The sequence below is a fragment of the Geospiza fortis genome, unplaced genomic scaffold (assembly GCF_000277835.1).
Source record: "Geospiza fortis unplaced genomic scaffold, GeoFor_1.0 scaffold173, whole genome shotgun sequence".
Taxonomy (NCBI): domain Eukaryota; kingdom Metazoa; phylum Chordata; class Aves; order Passeriformes; family Thraupidae; genus Geospiza; species Geospiza fortis.
Window position 1 is genome coordinate 628,770 of NW_005054334.1, and position 22,873 is coordinate 651,642.

Genomic DNA, 22,873 nt, shown 5'->3' on the forward strand with positions numbered 1-22,873 from the left:
GGGACTGCGGGGCTTCGGCCGCCAGAGGGTAAGGGGGTGGGTGGCTCCTGGGTGCGGCACCGAGGGCAGGGGGGCTGCTCTGCCTTGCCGCTACCACCCTCTCTGGGCCAGGCGCCCATGCAGGAGCGGTCCCCCCACCTGGGAGGGAGGGCAGCGGAAGGAGCCGTACTCGACTCGGCCTGGCTCCTGGATGGTCTTGTTCTTCCTCGAGAATTTTTCCGACCCAGTAGAAGCTTTCTTTCGGGTTTTCTTCTTTTTAAACTTTGCAGTGTTCAGATGTTTGCTGTAGTAACGTGCTCTTTGTTTCATCCATGTCTCTCGAGTCCAGCTTGATGGAGTAGCATATGAAGAGGTTTTTTGTGAACTGTTTGGGACTGGCTTAGCTTTCCACAGTAACCTAGCCTAGGCGTTTATGTGGTGTGGCCTGAAGATCAAGGCAAGTTGATTTAGCCGTATGCCTGGTTCTGGGCATTTTATGAACTGCAGATACTGCCTCTGGATGCAATTAAATGCTTCCTTCTGCTCATTGAATTGGGGTGAAAATGAGAGCTCTGAACCTGGATGTCCCTCCATAAGGAATGTAAATATCAAGTGCATGTAGCTTGTTTCAGTGTTTCCACTGTGTTGCTTCAGGCAGGATGCCTCTGTATAACTGGAAGGGTACATACAAGATTGCTTAATTTAATGTGTAGGTACTGGTTTGTATGTGCATCGAAGACTGCTCAGTAAATATTATCCAGCATATCGTGTAAAGCTTTCTGTTAAACTGTGGCTAAATATTCACAAAAGTTAGTACTGCCTCCTCAGTGTAGAAATGGGCAGCGCTGCACAAGTGCAAACTGAAAAGTGGTCCTTGTCCAGCAAGTGACCAGGTCTAAATGTCAGGTAGGAGCCAACAGACAGGTGGTGGATGCTAGGGAAAAGACTATTTTATTAGCAGAGGTAGCAAGGAAGTTCAGAAGCTGCTTTACCACTGGCTGTTAGGCACAGTCCAGTTTTGTCTTTGAGGGTCTTCTGGAAAGGGAGATCCAAGACTGATCTGGAGCTCAGGTTTTAGGAAAGTGTTAAAAGAAATAGAGGAGGACTCTTCTGAAAACTGAGCTAGGAGGAGGCAGAGGATGACAGAACTGGTAAAATGGAGTTTTCATGGTCTTTTTGAGGCTGTGCCTTGCACCTTACTGGAATTTACCATGTACTTCTTAGGATCCAGTTTGGGAGAACTGGAAAAGGGGAATTCTGGTTCATGCTACCTTTGATTTTATATCTTGCAAATCATTGCATCAGAGAAAACTTGATTGCCAACATCAGGTGTTCTGTAGAGCCTCTTCTGGACCCTGATCTATATTTTGATTGACAGTGATGGAGAAATGGTGCATTCTCCATCCAGGGTAGATATGCTATAGTAATGTCCTGGGCAGAGTTAAGGGTTTTTTTTCCAGGAGATATTATACCACTCTCTTGCTTTTAATAGTGGTGTGTTTGGTTTTTAATACAGATATGTTGCATTACCTTCCCAGCTGTGTTCAGTTCCCCGCATACTGTGCGCCTGTTATGTACATTACTTACAGCAACTTCTTTTGGAGGAAGCTGTAGCCCATCATGCTGTAGGCTTGGAAGTAAGTCGTGGCTCACACCTGGAAGCTTCTGATCAACTTCTTGTGGTCTTTACTTGAAAATGCAGTCTCTTTTTCATAGCACACTTGCTTTCAAGCTCGTCTTGCTTTGTATATAAATCTGAATTTTGAAACTTGAGTTTTAAACTGAAGGCTTCTTGAAATACTAGCTGTGCTCTTGGTTTTTACCTACATGTTTTCTACATGCCTGAATTTGTTTTTGTACTTTAGTGCTGTTAGCACTGATGATTCTTGCTAAGTAACAGACTGAAACAGCCTTTCCATCCTAGGAGTAAGGCAGTGAAGCTGATAGTGAGGGGTTGCTTGTGCAGCTTGGAGCTGTACCCTGAAGAGCAGCCATATGTGAGATTACCTTTTTTGGCTTCATGATTATTTCCTTGTTTAATTTGGAGAGTAGAAACTGTTGCTCATCCAAAAATTTAATTCTTAAACTATCATACCTAAAAATATATTTTTTTCCATGTACGTGAAATACATCAGGTTCATTCAGAAATCTGCTGCAGCTGCTGAAAGAGGTAAAGAAGAGCTGTTCATGTGGCAAGGGTTGTTTGTTTTCCATCAGCTCTGTAGCCAGGCTTTCTACCTGCACAGCTGGTAGCCAGAAGGAAGATAACTTCTTTTGTGGTGGAACAAGACAGGGCAGTGGGTTTGTTTGCAGCTCTTTCAGGTGGAAGTTCCAGCACTGGCTGCTGCTGCTGCAGCCATCTGGAGCAGCATTAAGCTGCCAGCTGAAATTGGTCCCATCCTTGGGTCGATTCATTGCTACCCACAAATATCTGAGTAGTGGCATTGAAACAAGCCAGTTTTCACTGGCTGCTGCTTGGGCCAGGTTTGCTGTGCTGAGACAGAAGGGCTTTTTGTCTCTAAAGTCAGACACCAAGAGCATCGGCTGAAACTCGGGAAGTTACACACATCTGTAATGATTAGAGCCCACTTCTCAATGGAAGGCTAAAACTTCACACAAATTCCCGTCCAAGAACTGCAGGCTCATTAAGGAGCATTTGTGTTTTAACATGGATTATTGTGCCTCATAGCAATCCTCATGGCAGCACATGGAGCAAGTAAAATTATCTACATTGCCCAGGAAGAATTGGTTTCTTGGTGACAAATCTCTAAAAATGTGGCATCTTAAGGCTGTACCAAATGTGCTTTTTCCATACTGTGAGGATTTGTATTCCTGATTGCTACTGTACACCGATGGCAGGTATGTGACAGTCACTGTTCCATAAGATGTCATTAACATTCTTTCTTTCTTATAGGCGTATGCAGAATACTTTTGTGGAAACAGCTAACTAGTAATCTTCACAAAGAAATATATTTGGTGAGTAAGTTTTATTTCAATCAGTTTTGATGTGAATGTACTTGTGGCTATGCCATTACTTCTAGAGCTTCTTGGCGCTTTCATTCAGGATCTTAAACAGTGTTAATGTTACAAATAGCTCTTGAATTAAAAACCTTCTTTTAAACAATTTCTTTTTTTTTTTTTTTTTTTTTTTTTTCCCACAGTGTAAAACATTTAAGCTTTCTATGTATTTCATATTCTGACAGTATGGAAGTGTGTTTCCTTTCAAGTCAGTTGAGTGACTTTGATCTTTATTTTTTAATTTTTTTTTTGTATGAAGGCTACAATTTATTTTAATATATTGTTAAGAAAGATGACAAGCTATCCCATATCTCTTGAATGAATAGACAATAGACAGAATCTTCATAAGCACACAGGGAAAAAACCCCAAGAAGTAGCTGAAGTAGTTTGCATTTATCCCTGTTCTGAGATCTGGGTTTGCTTCCACTTCTTGGCATGACAAAACACAGATGAAGAAGGAAACTGGAGTGTGCTTCATGAATGTCCGTATGAGTTTTTCTGGGCCTTATGGAGATCCTGCCTCATTCCATGTCATCATTCAAAGAACATGTTAAATGAAGCTGGAGGCTTTTCTGCAGTGACACAGGTGAATTTGGCATCAGAGGATGAAAATGCAGAAGAAAGATCTCTTTGCTTGCTTTCTTCTTCCCTTTTTCTTTGGCCAGTCTTAGTGTACTTTGAAGAAGATTTTGAAAACTTATGAGAAGAGTTCCAAAGTTCATGTTTCTGATAAATCTTTGCCTTGTTGTGTACGTCTGCAATACTGGCAATCATTGTAACTAATGATTCAGTACATAGTGGGGACTTTGAATCAGCAGCTTCCAAGTTTCCAAAGTTCCTTAACCTATAGCATGTCTAAATGACTGACCTCTGCACGAAAGTCTTACACTTGCATCTCTAGGTCACTGCCTTTGCTTTCAGCTGAGTTGTAATCTCTGTTGGGTCTCATGAACTTTGCTTTCTCTTCTTCGTGGGGACGCATCATCAGGGGAAAGCTTGAACAGGACCTTCCCTTAGGATACACTGCAGTCTGGTGACCGGGGGACTTTTTGATGCAAAGCAGGACATACAAGCCTAGAACTTTATAGACAAAGGAGGCATTGAGTGCTCTTACCTCCATGGTATTATGTAAAATGTAGCGAGTGGTTTCTGTTTTTCTGTCTCCAATTTTTGAAGAAAAAAGTTGTATTCCTGCCCTTTTGCTCTGAAGACTGGATGAAGTAAGCTGCCACCAAGCAGTTATTCCAGGCCTTTGACCTCCAGTCAATAGAAATGCTCATCTTAAGTCTCTGGAAGGGAGCCAGGTTTAAAACATGCTTCTGTGCAGATCCTGTTCACCAGATATGCTGCACCGTGTTGAGTACACAGTATTTTTTGCATCACTTTTCAGAGCCTTTCAAGTCTCCTGAGTTATTAAATTGGATACAAAGATGCATAATACAAACTGTAACATAGATATTTGAAAATTTTGGTTTTGATTCTCTAGGATTCCCTGGAGAGCTTCTGCAGAAAAACAAAAGGATGTGAATTGTGCTTTATGAGATCTTTTGTGCCACGTGATGTTTTGGGTCAGGCTGTGAGACTTTTCTGACAGTGATGTGATTCTGTTTTCACTTGCCCTGATATCACAGAACTGTGAATAAAACCTAGTGCAGGCTGGTTGGGCACATCTCTTGCAGCATCTGTCATCAAGGTTGGAAGAGATTTTCAAGATCATCCAGTCCAGCCACACACCTAGCATCCCTGGAATGCTTCCAGGCACCTGTAAAACCACCCATCAAACAGTAGTTTTCAGCTATCTGATCTTCAAACCCCTGAAGGCTCTCTTCTGTGTAGAACAAATTCAGTCCTACCGACAGTGACTTACTTGCCTTAGCTGCTGTTCTCAGGTGTGTGTAGTTCTCTGTTGACTTCTGGGGCCTGATAGCAGCAGGTTACCAGTGCCTGAAGAAAGACCACTGGGGTCGGTCTAGATGCAAGTGAGTGAAGCATGTCTATTTAACTTTTAAGGAAAAGCTTGGGATCAACAATTATGTGACCTTGAAGTTCTAGGAAAGCTAATGGGAAGGAATGCCTAATCTTAACCGCTTTTTGTATATAGTGCTTGATTTTATATGTGCTGCTATTTTTTTTTTCTACTCTACTTTTAAACTAGACTAGAAACTCTGCTGTGAAATTCCCTTGCCAATACATTGCTTTGCTCTTTTAGCTTTGCAGGAACTGAAACCAAACCTGACAGTCTAAACCAGATGGTGGAGAATTTTGAAAGCATCCCTTACCTGTCTTGTCTGCCAGTCTTACTCTAACTCTTCCTGTTGGACAAATCTTATTTTAATTAAATACTGGTATTATGTCATGTAAAACAGATTCTAGGGGTTTCATCTGGGCTGTATCTGCTGTTAGTGTTGCTGTGTTCAGTTCATTCTTAATAGCAGAAAATACTAAACCTTGTGTGAATTCTTGTGATGGTTTCTAGTGTTCTACCTATGTCTGAAGCTGGTACCTTACTCCAACTCCCCTCTAAACTTTTTGATAATCCCTGACAGTGTTTTCTCTGTCCTCTTAAGATTAAATAACTTTTCTGAATCTCTTATGTGGGATTGTTGACAGAAACATTTTGGAAGCTCAAACAAGCAATTTCATCTGGTGTTCTTTTAGGAGTTACATGCTGTCTAGATACAAATAAATTCATGGAGGTAGTTCTTTATGAAAAATAATTTACCTCTGGCTTTACTAATTTGTCTCGGGTCTGCTTTAAAACTGTTTTGATCACTTTTTCATTCCTTTGTTTGAATTAAGACTTGCTAGGTTCTGGCTTTTATTTTACTCTTTTTAGGACTTTGCCTAAGGCAGTGGTTAAACTCTTTCCACATTGGTGGTAATCATCTTCATGACTGAAATGGCGAGACGTTAATTAGGGACATAGTTGCTTCATCTTGATAGAGATATCTTGATTGAATAATGTCAGGCCTGTCAGTTTCTTCTGTCTGCCCTTTCTTACAGTGCTTTATATTATTTCAAGTTGGAAAAAAGCAACAAACCTACATGGAACTTCACATAGTGAGGATAAATATTGTATTTCTTTCAGCTTGCATCTTTTCTCAGAACCTGATTGTCCTCAGTTGCTCCCTGTGATTGGTCAGGTTATTTTTTTATTTATTTTCTTCCTCTTATTTGTGATTAAATAAAATAACAAGAATAACAAGGAGTTCTATAATTTATACTTTTTAAATTGTATTTTAGCCGTCATGTGTTTTCCATCCTGATGTGTTGTTACTCTGCACCTTCCTCGTGAGTGGAAGCAGGGGGGCAGACACTGATCTCTTTTCTCTGGTGACCAGTGACAGGACCCAAGGGAATGGCATAAAGCTGTTTAAGGGAAGTTCAGGGTGGATGTTAGGAAAAGGCTCCCCCAGAGTGCGGTTGGATACTGGAACAGCCGTCCAGGGAAGTGGTCACAGCATGAGCCTGACAGAGCTCAAGAAGTGTTTGGACAATGCTCTCAGGTACATGGTGTGATTCTTGGGGCTGTCCTGTGCAGGGCCAGGAGTTGGACTTCAGTGATCCTTGTGGTTTCCTCTCAGCTTGGGATATCATATGATCCTTTCCTATTTCTTAGCTGACATGTTTGCATTTCTGGCTTTTGAGTGGCACTTGTTCAGCATTTCCATCAAACTGGCTGTCCTGGTAGTAGGTATTTTTGCTTGCTTTCCTGTTCAGCTTCTTGTGTTTTCTGAGCCCTGAACTGATACTGCTGATTTGGAGGACTCTTTAATATTCAATTTAGGCTTGCTTCTCATCCAAAGGTCTATGATTTAGTATGTGGGTGCCAGTTTTTAGTGTGATGTTTTAACTTCATAATAATACTGTGAGGGTTTTAGCTCTTGTTTTCCAGTTGAGTCTTCTCACCTGCTTCTGCCTCCACATTCCTTCTTCAGATCCCAGCCTCTGCTTTCTCACCCAGGGCATGTACAAAGAGATCTGGGCACAGCAAGAGAAGCGGGAATTATTTTTGTGGTGCTTGTTGACTCCTGGAAGAAATTAAATTATTTAAAGACTTATGCAGAGGGGTAAGAGGTCACTGGCAAAAAGAGAGAAGCATGCTGACTGGTGTAATGTGACTTGTTTTTCCTTTTTCTGACCTTGGTGCTTGCTGAGGAGGGAAAGCAAGATTAGCAGGAGGATTCAGGGGAGGAGGCAGGACTTAATATCAAGGCATGCTTTGATGGGGGAGGAAAGCAGGAAGGAAACCTGGACTGGTTATTACTTTCTTCCCTTCCAGAGAAAAAATTCTATAAGCAGAGCTGCTGATTGAGCTTTCTCTTATGCTTCCCCTGTCAGGGACTGCTGCTCTAGAACTGCTCTAGGGAACAGCTTCTAATGTAAAGAAATCTTCCCTGAAATGTTTCCATTGGAGAGCTTGTATAGAGTTAAAACAGTTTAGGTCTGCTTCTATCACCACACCATTTATGTAGTTCCATGTCAAGATAAATCGTGTGTTTCTGTTGCTGTTCTTCCATCTTGTTTTCATGGCATTTGTTCAAATTATGCTGCAAGGACTTGGTGTTTTTAAACAGCTTTCCAAGTACTAGCAGATCTCACAGGCATGCTGCTCTTGTTTCTCTAGTGGCCATCTCCTCTATGATCACTAGGCTTTTTTTTTCAGTAGTTAAACATAAGCTCTTTTATGGCCGTAGCTGTTTTGTTTTCCTACTTATTGTCTTCCTGATGACTTTTTGAGATGCACTTGATGTGGTGTGGCAGCTCTCACCAAGTCTACTTTAAGTGCTGAGTCTAGTTGAAGAATGCAAAACCACAGTCTGATAACAAAAATAGGAGCAATTTGACAGAACCTGCTAGCTTGTCTAATAATGAAAAAGAAGTTATCTTTGTGGAACTTAATCTACTTGAATTTTGGGTTAATGGATTACATTTATGCTTTGCCAGAAAAGATGAATAGCACGTGTGAATTTCTTTTTTCAGGCATAATGAATCAAACGGAGAAAAATCAACAGGAAGTCCCATCCAACGTTCATGACGAACCACCAGAAGGTATGTATTAGTTTTCATGAAATGAAGTAAATCTATCAGTTCTCTCTAAAAATGGACAGTAAACAAACCAACCCTGGGATGAGATGGGCCTGGATTATTGTTCACTTCTCCATTATCCTGATTACAAAAAGGCCACTGAATATAACTGAGTAAACAACTGTACCTATAAATTATAGAGAAGATGGACAGTTACTGAAGGACTTAATTTGCAGATTAGTTTGCAGAGATATGACTTGATCTAATGGGCATTTATTTCTGCTATTCATTATGGGAGACATAAAGAGCCCAGCTTCATTTTTGGACATGTTGCTGTGGTCATAGTGTATGTGACTTTTATGCAAGATGCATTAAAAAATATATAGAAGTTCATTAGTGCTTTTGGAGACTGTTGTCCATCATACAATTAACAGTGGTTCCAACTGTTCACAATCTCATGGTTTCATAAAATCAAGCACACAGTTGGCTTCGTTAATGCAGTGACATTGTGGTCTCCTGGACCAACTGAATATTAAATTGGTTATTAGATCTGCAGAGGAAATGCAGTTGCAAATGAGCAGAGTTTCTTCTAAGCTGTGGACTGGCAGGATTGAGCAGAGGCCTGTTTGCATAATGTGACTGGAAATATACTAGATCAAAAGCCATTCTTGGCATGTAAAATACCACGTTCTTATGTGTATTCTGTCTGTTCTTGCTTTAAAACCAAATGTGTTGGATGTAGAGGTTGGTGAGTCATGATTCCTCTCGGTTCATTGCTCTTCAGTTTATAATGGCCCTTTAAAATTCTGTTTGTTGGTCTGGGTTTTTTTTTCACCTCAGCTTTTATATGTTGTATAACCGAACAATTTACTTCATTTGAGCAACAGTATTATCCATTAACTGTAGCAGAAAGGATTGAAGTCAAGTAGCTCACTCTATTCTTAACAACTATTAGGCAAGAAACACAAGTAGAAGAAGATGAGAGGAAAGGGAAAAATAGGTTTTCATGGCACAGAAATTCTTCAGCTCTGTTATACTTGTTATAGTAGCACGGTGTGAGGAAAAAAGTCTTGCGCTTTTGGTGTTAGGATCCCAGAAGCATTTCTGATAGCAAATGCCTGATTGGAAACTACACCTTAATGTGTTATCTTCAGGTCTGATTTTTAAGGCTGGTTTTTGTTTGCTTAGTTGTTAGGGGCTTTTTTGCCTTAAAGGTTTAATTGTGTTTGATACATGTTAAACATCATATATCGGAAGTGAACAGTAGTCTGAAAAATAGAACCAATTCTTTGTTGAATAGGGCAGTGAAGCAAGTGGGCATTTTTTATCTTCCTAGAATATTCATGAGGTTTTCCAGATTCAGAGTGTAACACCAGAATTTGATGATCACTGGTTATTTCAAAGTTTTATTTAAAATCTGTGAGCAGCTAAGACTTATTTTCTTCTGCACATTGTTTTCTTTCAGTATGACAATAACTAGTTTGAATATGAAGTCTAAATAGATGGAGAAAGTTGGTGTAGTTAGAGGGAGTAGAATGAAGCACAGCTCATCTTAACGTAAACTCCATTCTTGAAGAGGCTTTTTCCTTTTGGTTCTGGTTCACCTGCACTCTTCAAGCCTTATGAGTTTAGTTAAAATATTGGAATACCCTTGGAAAAAAAACCCATTTTGAATGTTATGTAAGGCCTTATACATGATACACTTACACCATCATAGAAAGATGGCCAAATGTGGATGGAAGGATACCAGTTCAATGCTGGCAAAATCATCTTCCTGAACAGGCTGCCAAAATACTTCTTAAAGGAAAGGCTGAATTCCAAAACTAATTTGCAGTTTTTCCTAAAGATAGAAATAGTTCTGGTTTGTTCAAATCATGCTCAACAAGCTTAGTGCCCAAAGGCTTTAAAGAATGTGTAGAAGAAGCTTTTGTGCTCCTGCTTTTTATGAGTAGTGCTATTCTAATGCGATATTTTCTGCCTTGAGAGCAACGCCAAGCTTTGCAACCTACGTTCATTCAAACTCTTGTTCATTCTTGGATTCCTTTCAGTGGGAAGCTGGCTGCAAGATGGCCTGGTAGAGCCAACTCCTGGATAGGGAACTTGTGTCATTTTCTCAGTGCTCCATAAATCACAGAATATTCTGAGTTGGAAAGCACCCACAAGGATCATCGAGCCCAACTCTTAATGGAGGGCCCATGTGATCAACGAACAACCTTAGTGTTATTAGCACCATGTCTACATGACTGAGCCAATCTCCTTAGATTTAGGCATGATCTGGTATTCTTTGGAAACACACATTTTAGAAAAAAGGAGACCAGGCATGTGTGTCCTAGAACAGAAATCAACTGGCAATAAAACTCTGCAGTGATGGGTGTTTGCTAGAGCTCATGGACAGTGCAAATAGAATGGAAATGGAATGTGCCAGCCATTACTAGAAGTTACTTATACACCATCACATTCTGTATTTACACCTGTGAAATAGAGCAGATGTCAATGGACTGGCTACCTGACGTAAGGTAAAGATAAATACGTAAAGGTTACATTTGTTTACTTCTCTTATTATTTTTAAAGTTAGTTATGATGGATCGTTTGTTGCTTACATCAATTCTGATTCAGTGAAATCAGCTCTTAAAATTCAGTGGGATGAAACTTTATGCCTATTTCACCTTGATGATAGTAACCAGTTAAGTGGAACAGTTTCTGAACAAATTTGTTACAAGTTCTATTAGTCTGGTCACAAGAATCCTCTAGTGAATAAACCCTTGACATTGGATTTTATGGCAGACTCTGCATACTTCCAAGTGTGATGCTTTAAAGATTTTCTGTATGTAAATAGAAATTCTGATCTCTGTGTGTTTGTGTTGGCAATGCATTTTTGCTAGAGATGTCCATGTTGAAAGCTGCTGGCCTAGAATGAATCAGTAAGAGTATTACATGGCTTTAAGTAAAAGGCTGTCATTTATGTTTTCAGTTTCCATTACCCTTTCTATAATCTATATCAATTTCTTAATTAAGAGACTAGTGTGAGCTGGAAGGACTTTAAGTATTTTCAACTCCTTTGGGTTTCACTATTCTGTATCCTTGTTTTCCTTTTTTGTCAACTTTGTAGAAAATTCTCTCATTTAGGTGGCACCTTTTGCTTGAGTTATTCCAGACATGCACATAGGAACTCCGACCTCTACAGTTTTTTAATGAATTCTGAGTCCTAAGTCAGTCCTGGCACCATCACAAACATATTGGCAGCGCATGGAAAGTTACTCACCCTAGTTTTCATCTTGTAGTATGTGAGTGCTGGGACATGACTCTTGGAGTCTGTCCTCTGGATGCAAGTTGTGGGCGATGAGGGTGCTGGGGACAGATCTGTTCAGCTGGTTCTCCTGAGGCATGTTGCAGTGGAAAGTGTGTTGGCAGGGCTGGACAGAGGTCCCGTGCATCTAGAGCTGTTTTTTTCTTTCCTGCTACCACCTAGAGTAGTTGTCGTCCTCCAAGCATGTTATTTCTGCTCCTGACTCCCTCACCTTTTTATTTCATGTCTGTTTATTCCCTAGCTCTGCCCACTGTGGTTCCACTTGCTCTTTTCTTGGTTTCCCTGTTGTTTGTTATTTGGAACTAGGTGTATGAGCATCCAAGAAAAGCAGCCTGCAAGGTAAGTGTAGACTGTATGCAATGGCTGTTAGGCTAGAAAAGGAAATACTTTTGAGTAACACTTTTTTGAAAATGCTTAAATCCTGGTGCTGAGATTGATTTGCTTGTTGTTTCTTCCCTTAGGGTCACTCAAAGATCACCCGCAGCAGCAGGCTGGCATGCTTTCTCGTGTGACTGGTGGCCTCTTCAGTGTCACAAAGGGAGCTGTTGGTGCCACGATTGGAGGTGTTGCTTGGATTGGAGGGAAGAGCTTGGAAATTACCAAAACAGCGGTCACATCTGTGCCTTCCATGGGAGTGGGTCTAGTCAAAGGAAGTGTTTCTGCTGTAGCTGGAGGCGTTACAGCTGTAGGATCTGCTGTTGCAAGTAAAGTGCCTTTAACAGGAAAGAAAAAGGACAAGTCTGACTAAAACCAAAACTGAGACATACTCAATTCTCCAGAATATTGCATCAGTGGCATTAAAATCTGCTAAGATTGGGACCATGAGAAGCCATGTGTCTTAGACACTTTATCTTCTAACGAGTTGTGCAAGTAACTCAATTTCATCTGAAAAGGACAGAAGAAGCTTGGCTAGCACAGCATATGAGGATTTATTAGAGCCTAGATTGAAGCTTTGTATCTGGTGAAATGTTACACTTGATAACTATAGAAGTGAGTGTATCTGAAGGAATAATACATATTTGAATAGTCATTTACTGTACATCTTCTGCAGTTTTGGACTAAAATGTGAATGTAGAAATTCAGTAGTCTCTGTGATGCCATCGATACAACAAGATGACAATTATTGTTCTCAGTGGTTTCCACATCCTCCTGCTAAGTATCCTTCAGCTGTGTGAAAGCACTGTTGGACATACCCAGTCTTGGTTCTGAACCTGTACTTGCAGGCAGCCTGTAAACTATCCCTGACTGCATTCTGCCAGTGAAGACTGGAGCAAAGAGACTGAAGGTGTGCAGAATTTGGAAATGAGGATGGGAGATAGAACTGAAAAAGTTTAACAAATGTGATAGAAAGGATCATAAAGAGTAAACTAACTTAATGCCTTATTAGAAGAAAATCTCTTTTGACTAGGTGAAGCTGTGTAAAGAACTGTCCTGTCGTTTCAGTGCAGTTTACAGAATGAGCTTTAGGCTCTTTATAAATGCTGATATCTGAAACTTTCTCAGTTTTTACTGAAAACGTGATTGCTTCATCTCAGGTGTATTTAATAATATGCATCTATCTCCTGCAAGTGAGAACTTGCTTCTAATAAAGTTCTTATAGACACTAGAAAAAATGACAGCCTGTGGAAAATGGGCTGATGTTTGTGGTCATCTAGCACAGCTGTCTAACTTGCTAGGAATTCTTGTGTAGCTGGAAACCACTGAAGAACTAGCAAAGCCATTCTCTCAACCGTGATACACCAGGTTAGCTTTTTGCTCTGTTTAAGCAAATGCAAGGAAATTTTCACTACATTTCTTCTACTTTTCACCTTGATTTTTGGGTAAAATGCAATACTTTTATTTAAAACAAACCAAAAACAGTAGATGAGGCCTTAAAAAAAAAAGGCAACATGATTCAAGTAATTGTATACTGACAGATTCCAAATGTTTACACCTCAAATGGGAACACCTGTACATCCTCTGCAGCGTGTGAGGCAAAATGCACTTGTAATAACGCAGCATGAGGTTGCCTTAAAATAGAAACCATTTGTGATCTTTTATTTGTGTACTGATTTTAAAAATAAGTAATGTCTTTGGAAGCCCATGGGAGGCATCTGTTCATGGTGTGTATGCAGTATTTTCTAAAAACTTTTGTTTCTATGGAGAACTTGTACACTTACTTTTTCAGTGGCTGTGGTTGCACTAGGTGGTTATATCGGGGGGACTTTTTAAAAATGAAAAAACCCAAAACATATCACTTGTCAAACTTATTCCTTTGTTCACGGATGTTGAAAGTACATCTTGTCTCAATTATGGTATTGTAGTCACCCAGTCTCTCTGAGCCATTGGTACTTCAACTGCACTCTGCAACAACTTTATTTTATATCAGAAATCGTATATGTTGGAAGCATGATACTTGTAAGCATGGAACTTGGGGCAGTGGGGAGAGCAAAAACACAAGAAATGACATTTGCTCCTCTGTTAGATACACCAGCTGCTTGGTTCTGATCTGCTGCAAGGGGGAAATGAGGTAAGTTGATGCCACAAATGGAAGACTTTAACTGATTTTTTTATAGTCAAAAGCAAATTGTACAGAATATAGTATTGTTTAAAGGTACCAGTTAGCTCTAGAAATGAGCTAGTCTGGATATCAGAGGCAATTTTGCTGCAGCATATAATTTAGTATGGTCTGCTCCCATGCAATTTCCGGTGCAGCAATATCCCCCAAGTGCTACTGCTAAACTCTTTAGGAGTCACCTGTTTGGAGCACAGTGGTAATTTGTGACACTCAACCAAACTCTTCCTAATAGTTTTTCTGTAAATGGGAATGTTGAACTGGTCCTACCCGTTTTTTTATTAAATTCTTTAATTGTAAACTATGAAACTTGCAGGAAAACAAGTGTGGTCGGAGATAAGCAATGTTAGGTATGTAAGGAGTTGCCAACACTCCATTATATTTTGTTCTTAACATATCCTGTAGCTATTACTTTGAGTCTTGTAAACTGAAACTTTTACATGGCATATGAGTTTAGTTTTCAAAGAGCTTTGTCCTGTATCCTGTGTGTTTTCCATTCACTTATGAAACTTGCTTCATCTTAAAAACTTGTTCCAATTTTGTCCTGGCACCTGTGAAACATTAAATTGTTGCTGTTTCAGACATTTGAAAGCTTCCTTAGTTTTGTGGAGAAAGGCATACTGAGGTGTAAATCTTCCCATAGTACCATGCTCCAGAGTGTCTTCTATTTCTGTCTACTTAGCACCAACCAGTTCTTAACAAAATCTTTAACTTCAGTGTGTAAGCTATGCACAGACACAGCATCCTTTGCGCTAATTTTTTTTCCCCTGGTCAATGATGCTTGGGAATATCCAGTTTTAAGATCATAGTGAGCTGAATGGAATATGGAACTGAAATCTACTGGGGGAGTGAGGCTTTTCTTTTGTCTTGGGATTGTTTCTGTGGTAGCTGTATTTCACTTTGCTTTTCCCAGACCCTGTTCCAAAAGGGGAAATGTTTATGAAGGCAGCTTGTACACCTGACTGCTCTCTCTAGGTAGTAAAAGGCTTACTCACAGGCTGGTCCACAGTCACTGTGAGTAACAAAAGATGAGGATTTCAGCAATGCAGTGTTTTGGTGACTGGGAATTTTCCTGAGGTTTTATTGTAAATGAATCCTGTGAAGAAGAGAGAAACAGGTCCCAGGATAGAGTTAGGAATGAAGGATTGACTGAATTTTCATCTGGTAGAAGAGAAGAAGAGCATTTCTGTGAATGCTTTTATTTTCAAAGGGGAAAAGAAATTGAAACATTCAGAACACAAAATGAGTTTGTGGTAACTCAGGCTGTGACTTAGTTAAGGAAGTATATCCTTTTCCTGTTCTGTTGCCACGGCAAATAATTTAAGTTATGGGAATAAGCTGTTTCAAGAACTTTGTAAAAACAGGTACCTGTAGAAATGCTAGAACTAAATATTCAGGGAAAACACTGTTGTATGTCTTGGTTTCCTTTTCCTCTTAAGCTACCAATTGTGTTCTCTGGCTCAGTTACAGGTTGTGTTAGAAGAGCTTTGGAGAGCTGAAATGCCCCTTTGTGTCTGAGGGAAAGGAGGCTTTTAAAATCAGATAAAATTGTGGTCTGCTTAATGGCTGAGCAGGGAAAGACAGTCTGAAAGTGACAAAGGCAAGTTCCTGTGAATTTTTAATATAGCTGTCTTCCCTCTTAAAAAACGATAATGAGTTTTGAAAGAGTCAGCATAGACATAGCCTGGTACCACAGCCTGACTTTTTTCGTGCTGTGATACGTCCCCTTCTTGAATTCCTGCCAGTGTTGCACACGCTCCTGCAGGAGTGCCATTTACCTCCAGAAACGCCTGTCACGCCTACATTTGCCTGCAGAGTGCTCAGTGTAAGACCTTCAGCTGTTGGGATCTTTGCACTGCTCCTACCAGGTGTTCCCAGCCCCTCCCCAGTGCACAGCAGATAGTGTGGCAGACTATTAAAAATCATCATCTTGCAGCCCACTCTCTGGATCAGTAATTCAATACCAGCTTTCTTCAGCAGTTACAAACCACATTTTAAGAAATGGAGGCCTGGACTTGCTGCCAAGATGTGTGTTAAAAATGACCTTGAAGAATGCCTGGAATGAGGGTGGTGTGTAGCTGGCTTTTATTTTGCTGTCAAGAGGGAATGTGTGTGGAATAGCTACTTAGGAAAGTCTGCGAAATAAAATCACTGATCCTAATCCTATTGAGATGATTGTCAGTGATGCTACTGTTTTATATTATCATTCACAGCCCATAAATGAGAAGAAATCAAATCCCCTGAGAACTTAAACGCTGTCTGATAGTTACTATTTTGAAAGCCAGCACTTGTCGCCAATTGTCATATGGTGTTATCTTAGAAGCAGTGTCACCCATATATTTAGAAACTGTTGCAGCTGTTTGCAAATCTGGTAGTCATGTTTAATCACCAGTGGTTTACAGACTAGAGTTTTGTTGCACCGAATAGAAAAGCATAACTTTCTCTTCTACCATCATTTGAGACTTGAGTCTCTCCCTAATCTTTCTTGTTGCCAAACCTTGTTAGAAGAGATTAAGAACAATAGCAATAAATTTATTTATTTCTCTCCCACACCATTTGAAAAAATAAGTAAATTTTGAAGTCTCAGAAATATAAATGTTATCATCTTGTAGTTTCTTTGCATTATGGTTTGTACACAAAGATACTAGGGTCTCAGTTAATAAAAAGATATTATGTCCAGCCCCTGTTCTCAGGACAGGGCTTTGCTGTCCAAGAAATTGAGTCTGTTGCAGGTCAGGATCCAGGAGCTAGAGCTACTTCAGCAATAAGGAAAAGAACTCCAAGGGCATTTCCTGAAGACAGCGAACCAGCCGATTGATGACCACCACTGGAAAAATAATCCTCCTTTTGTCTTCCTCAGATAAAAATTTTGCAAATCACTACCACAGGCTGGACTGTGCAGTGACAGAGCTGGAAATCCAAGGCAGTTAATGCCCTGTCAGGTAAGAAAATGTCACATCTGAGGTACTCTTAGAAAAAGGCAACCTTTATCATAACTGTAACTTCTATGATGATATTTTAAAGTCTTACAATACTATGATTGTATAATGAAGTTGTACCTAAGACCCCCTCCTGAACAAAGTACAGTGTAAGACTACAGTCTTGATTAAGATTGCTTTTGCTCCATCTCTTCTCAAATAATCAACTTGCCTTTTAATTTGCTTTTGCATAACTTGAAGTACAGTGTTCACATTAATCTTCAATCTGTAGAGGAGCAACAGGATTAAAAATGGGTCTCTCCTTCTTTGATTGTATCTTACCATAAGTGACTTCAAAATCTTTTTTAGTACCATTCAAGCTTTCTAGATTTCCACTCTTTATATCATATCCTAACGCAGAGAGCTTTTTAATTCGATACTGAACAATTTGTGTTGTCAATTCCAGCACCATTGGTGTCTCTCTTATATGTGCTATAGAAATTCCTTCCTTCAGTAGTCCTTCAAGTCTTTCTTCCAGAACTGTGACAGAATAGTAGAGAAGGGCTGGGCATTTCAGCACTAGTTGTTTTAGTTCTTGATCACTGCACTTGAAGATGTTTTTGGAGAAAAGCATACTCTTCTGCATAGTGGTAGAATTAAGTTGAAAAATGAAGCCTTTAAGTTTGGACAGCAGCTGTAGAACTTCCTGGTCAGTGAAATAATTCTTTTGGAGAAATTCCAAGTTCTCCTGGATTGCAGTGGAAGTATTTAATAAAATAAATGGATTTTGGCTCAATAGCTTTAGTATCCAGATCTTCATATTTGCTTCAGAGCCCCCTAAATTTAAATAATTTCTTTGTAATGTCTCTATCATGTTTTTGTTTTTCTTAACAGGGTTGTAGAAAATATTGGGTGCACTTGTCAAGAACCTGGTGATTATATTATTTTTAAGTCCCAGCTCTTGAAAAAACAGTATGTTTGCCTTCTGGTTCTGCTGATACTCAGTAGTAAAAAAAGACTCTGGAAATTGCTCTATTAATTTAATTAGCTGTTTTTCATTCTGGCATACTAATTGCCATAAAGCTCTTTGAGAGTTTATCTCTGCTGGGGTGTGGAGAATTGCCTCGGGGCAGCGTTCTATAATGCTGGCTACAGTGCTCTCATCTGCTCCCATTTCCTGTAAGATACCAGCAATTTCTTTAACATAGGCCACATCCTGGAGAAGAACCCATTCCTTCAGTCTGCGTATCTTCGTGATGTCAACTGACAAACTGTAGAGATTCTCGAGGGTTTTTTTATTTTCCTCTCTTGACTTGGTATCAGTTGTGTAATTGGAATGTATTAGGAAGGTTCTGTTTGCTACATCAGGCCATGCTGATGAAAACTTTAGTCCCGTGTTAGAGCTCAGATATCTTGTCAACAGAAGAGTGAATGTTTCTTTTGCACCATGAGCAACTCCTCTCAGCATCATGGAAGTCAGTCCTGTGGAGACACAACAACTGTAAGAAAACACATTTAAGGAATGAGTTAATGGTCAGAATCATTGATGTTCTGTCTAAATCATTGATGTTTCTGTTCTGGTGTAAGAAATTGCTCTCCAGAGTGGTTTTTGTTATTACTGCAAAATCCAGCTTTCACGTGAAAGCAGGGGGAAAGACCATTTTTGAAAGGTTAATGTTGTGATGGATATGTCACAGAAAGGTTAACGTTCTGATGGATACAACAGGCCTGATGTAGGGCAGTGCTCTGCCCATATCAATGTTTGCAGTCATACAAGCTCCAACCTGTCGGCCATTTCTTGCAGCTAACATTGTGACTGCATTACAGATCACTCACACTGTATGAGGAAAATTATTCATGCAATTTCATTTGACAGCAATCCCACTAAATGGACAAAAATGGCAACTTAAATCTCTTAGTTAGTTCTTATGAATGTATTTGCTTTAACTTCTCAAGCATTATTTGAAGTGTGAATTGTTCTTTCATGTGTCAGAGACCTACCACGCAGGGCTGCTTCAGCAGCAGTTTGCAGTATAATTTCATTTTGAAATCATTCTTTATATAATTAAGGGAGAAAAAAAAAAATCATAGGAACTTTTATGTAAGTGTCGTTTTTCTGCAGCTGAATGTGTTAATTGCGTTTGAATAAGCACCCCGGTATTTTAGAGGAGGAAGCAAGTACACATTAACATTTCCAGGCCTTCACCTACCTCTTCCGACACCTACTTTGCTACAGCTGCTGCTTGCACCAATGCCTTACTTCTGCCTCCACGGCTCTTCTGTAGGCAGAGTCCTTGTGGAATAGGTGTGTGGCTGTGCTGGAGTCCACAGGGCCAACCCCACACCTCACCTTTGCTCAAACTGGCTGCCCAGTTATCACCAATACCGCATGCACTGTCACCCGCTCTGCAGGGGCAAAGGAGGCACAGCAGTCAAACAAAGATATCATTAAGTGTATCTTTAACTTCCTGGGGGGTGTTTTCATAACAACCCTTTGGAAGTACCGACTGTGGAAGGGAGAACTGCTGATCTCTGCAATACTCCTGCAAATAGCTGCTGCTGGTAACATGCTTAAAACTGCTCAAACTGAAAATGACAACATTTGGACAGCTGCTTTTGCCTCTTCCTAAGTATAGCATGCTTCAAAAAGTACCAACCTGAGCATTGTTAAATTACTTTTGGTTGGGCTTTTTTGTTGTTATTTTTTTGGGGGGGAGGTTTTTTTTTTGTGGGGTGGGGGTTTTTTTTGTTTGTTTTTTTTTGTTTGTTTGTTTGTTTGGGGTTTTGGGGTTTTTTTTGTTTGGTTGGTTGGTTTTGTTTTTTTAGGAGAGAAAATACTGTTATGACCATGCAGTCCAATGCCCTACATAATAGACCAACATACCTATTGTACAGCTGTACAAGAGCCCTAGAATCTTCCTTACAGCCCACTGTTTAAGAAAATATGTGGTTTGTTTAGAGAACTTTAGTGGTAGATTCTCTTTCTAGCTCCCAGGTAAGGTTAAATATTTTAGAGAGGTAAATCCTTTGTCTCAAGAGAGTGTACCTTTGCTTTTACATTGTTTTTTTTCCTGCTTCTGAGATGGACTATTGTTATGTTATTACATCATAAACAAATAGAATATGATGTCATTTCCTATATGCACACTTATGTTATTAACAGAAGCTGTTTATTGATAACTTGTTCTTTAGTGTTATTTCACACATCTAAGACAAAACTAATTGCCTAATGCACTGCTTGTGTCAGAACCCCAAGGCTGATGATTTTGTCTTCATACACCTTGTGACTTCAGAAATGCTGTCCCAAGTCCCACAACAGAACAAGTGATTTTTCCCAGTAACCCTAAAAGCATTGGAAGCACTGGAAGTGTAGTTAAGTCACAGATGTTTTGTGTGCTGACCTTTCCATGTCCTGAAAAAGTGACTGCAAACTAAACCTCTCTTCCACAGGAGTGACACACTGCCTGCGTCTGAGCACTCTGAGTAGTTTTACTGAGTTTAGTGGGTTCAGTCAGAATAAGCAAATCTCTGAAGGATCAGGGTATTCTTCATTAATGCTTCAGCTTAGCTAGAAGCAGCCAGCAAAGTGAAGTGTTGTTAAAATAGTTTGGGATGTCAAATAATATTTCCAAAGTACAAACTGGAAAAATAAACATGACTTACTTTTACTTAAATGCGTAATCACACTGTTAAACAAAATTGCCTTATAAGTAATGCAATCCCTTAAAATACTGTAATTTTTACTATTACAGAACTTCAAAAATATTCTGAGATAGTAAATTGTGCTCTTCTAAAATCTGACATTCACATAAAAGAAACTTTACATTTTCTAAAAATGCCTGGGATCATAGTCAGTTTTTCCCTGTTGTTAGCGAGGATCATCAGAATACTGTAAAAGAAAGGAAAAGTTTATTTGCCAAAACTCATTTGACAGGGATATTTAGGAGCCCTTGTAAAAAAGCCCTATGCAAAATACAACATGAGAAATAACACAAATGAATTTGAATGTTGTGGTGTTCTATAGAAACCAAGATCTGAGTTATGACTTGATGGATTTCCAAGTCCATAGATGACAGTATTCACATTTCAGGTATGTAACTGCTTTCAAGAATTCAGAGTTCTCTTAAAGTTCTTGTTGGATCTAATATATGTTCTAATGTGCAGGACTCCACTGCAACTTTTCACATAACTAGATTGCTGCGGGGATTGTAAAGCAATTGAGAGATTAAGGAAAAAACCCAGCCAGCTCAGATAAGATGCTTGCTCTCACGGTCAGCAGCACCCTCTCACCACCAAGTGTTAGAACAGCAATAAGGAAGTGACTGAATGTCAGTTACCTGTGATCCTGCTTGCTAGCACACTTGCAGAGACCTGAATATACAGAGTAAAGGGGTGCTGGAAGTTTCATTATTTAATGAAACTTCTATGTAAATCATCTATAGGAAGTAGATACAATGATCAACTGGTTGATTTATCCCTCATGTGAATTTCTGAATGTGTGTTTTGAGATTCAAATATCACTTTTTGAAAATTAGCAAACCCAAACTTTTACTCATGCTGGACTGTTCACAAAATCTTTCAGTAAAGAGGGCAACAGTATGACTGCTGACCACTACCATTCTCATAACAGGAAACTTAGTAGGCTATAAAGAATTAAATAAAACTACTGAATGCCTAGATTGAACTTTGAGTGAACCAAGAAGAGTGTGGTAAATAGATATGATTATAAAATTGAAACAGTAATAAATATGGATACAGTAATCAATATTTGGAAATAATAAAACAGTTAAAAAGTTGAAATGCCAATAAGAAAAGCAAGAGGAGGGGCTCTACCACCCCCCTTCCCTGCAGATGTTCAGGATAGGAGGAAATAGCAAGAGATAACGGTTACCAAAATTAACAAAAAGAAGGGAAAATCTGGTTGGGTCCCAGGAAAATGCTAATTATAAGAGATTTATTGCTTTGATGCTAAAATATAGTAGAATGTTAGTTTTGGCTTACATTATATTGGCTTGGTGCGCATGTGTAACCCAAAGGTGAACTAAAGGACAAAAGAGGAAGAGGAGAGGTCTTCATCATGACGACCCCCAAAGACTGGTGCGACCACCAAAACGAGTGATGGAGCATGCGCCGTAAAGGTGGAGATGAGGGCGGAGATAGAAGTGTGATGCATCGAAAATGGGAGGAGATGATATTGACACCTGGCTTATAAGGAGTGAATCTTCCCTTGGCAAGCTCGTACGTGAGGTGGCCGGGGTCCAAGAGCCCTGCACTCCGTACCCCACAGTTTATCTTTTGCTTATGCGCTATTATCTGAACCAAATAATCCCTTATTTTAATCAAATTATATTGTCAATATATATTTTCTAAACTATTCAATTAAAATTGCTGCTATCTTAAATATTGTTTGGTTTTTTTATGAAGGGATAATTGGGAAAACATAACAAAGAGTATGTATCTACCTAGAAGAGACCAGTGTAGACATGGTTTGAATGCTTTGTGAAGGAATCTGGGGTGGTGAGAGGTTGCGGTTTTGTAGATTAATGCACAGTAAATGTTCACACTTATGCACTTACAAAAAATGAATCCCTGCTTTGCATTAGTGGTGGAAATTAGGTAAATTATTATAAAATACATGCTGGACCAACATAAAACTTTCTAGAAAAAAATATAGAGGATCCTAGAGTAATCCAGGTTTGAAGGGACCTCAAGAGCTCAAAGCAGGGTCTGCAAGATCCAGGCTGCTTTGTCCAGTCAGGTCTTTAAAACCTCCGTGGATGGAGCCCAGCGGCCTCCGTGAGTTACCTGTTCCCCTGCTCAACTTCCTCATGGGAACAAAGCTTTTTCTTACATTTAGGAAAGGAGACATTTGCAAGTGCTTAAGGACGCGCCGCACTATTTAAACCACTGGTCATTGAGTGGTGGTGCTTTCAGCACAGACAAAACAAGGGTCTCCAGCAGAGCCCCTCCCACGGCCCGGCCACCTGGGTCGTCCCTTTCCCACCCCTTGGATCCCGTTTGGGGGCGGAGAGGCAGGAGGTGGACGTTGTCCTGCAGCCAGCACGGGAG

The 22,873-nt window shown here is 39.8% G+C and overlaps 2 protein-coding genes and 1 long non-coding RNA gene across 4 annotated transcripts in view; 2 read left to right on the plus strand and 1 right to left on the minus strand.

Moving 5' to 3' along the window:
• Positions 1–12,127, plus strand: part of TMEM263 (transmembrane protein 263) — a 12,852-nt gene extending 725 nt beyond the window's left edge. Inside the window, exons 1-4 of one of the 2 annotated variants that reach the window (XM_031057719.1) lie at positions 1,536–1,616; positions 2,894–2,955; positions 7,981–8,049; positions 11,794–12,127. In XM_031057719.1, coding sequence (XP_030913579.1) covers positions 7,986–8,049; positions 11,794–12,080 — 351 coding nt within the window. In that variant the 5' untranslated portion in view covers positions 1,536–1,616; positions 2,894–2,955; positions 7,981–7,985 and the 3' untranslated portion in view covers positions 12,081–12,127. Of the gene's footprint in view, positions 1–1,535; positions 1,617–2,893; positions 2,956–7,980; positions 8,050–11,793 lie in introns of those variants that run through there. The other variant, XM_031057718.1, reaches the window with a different exon arrangement.
• Positions 12,128–12,145: 18 nt separating this feature from the next.
• On the plus strand, positions 12,146–22,205 carry LOC115947959. The gene is made up of 3 exons (XR_004081819.1): positions 12,146–13,841; positions 16,747–16,828; positions 21,841–22,205. It is a non-coding gene; the product is annotated as an uncharacterized LOC115947959 (long non-coding RNA).
• MTERF2 (mitochondrial transcription termination factor 2) lies at positions 16,240–19,232 on the minus strand. Its single transcript, XM_005421794.3, has 2 exons — positions 19,015–19,232; positions 16,240–18,286 (listed from the first exon to the last, which is right to left on the minus strand). The coding sequence occupies exon 2, from the start codon at positions 18,273–18,275 to the stop codon at positions 17,079–17,081; it is 1,197 nt and encodes a 398-aa protein (XP_005421851.1). The 5' UTR covers positions 18,276–18,286; positions 19,015–19,232; the 3' UTR covers positions 16,240–17,078.
• Positions 22,206–22,873: the final 668 nt, after the last annotated feature.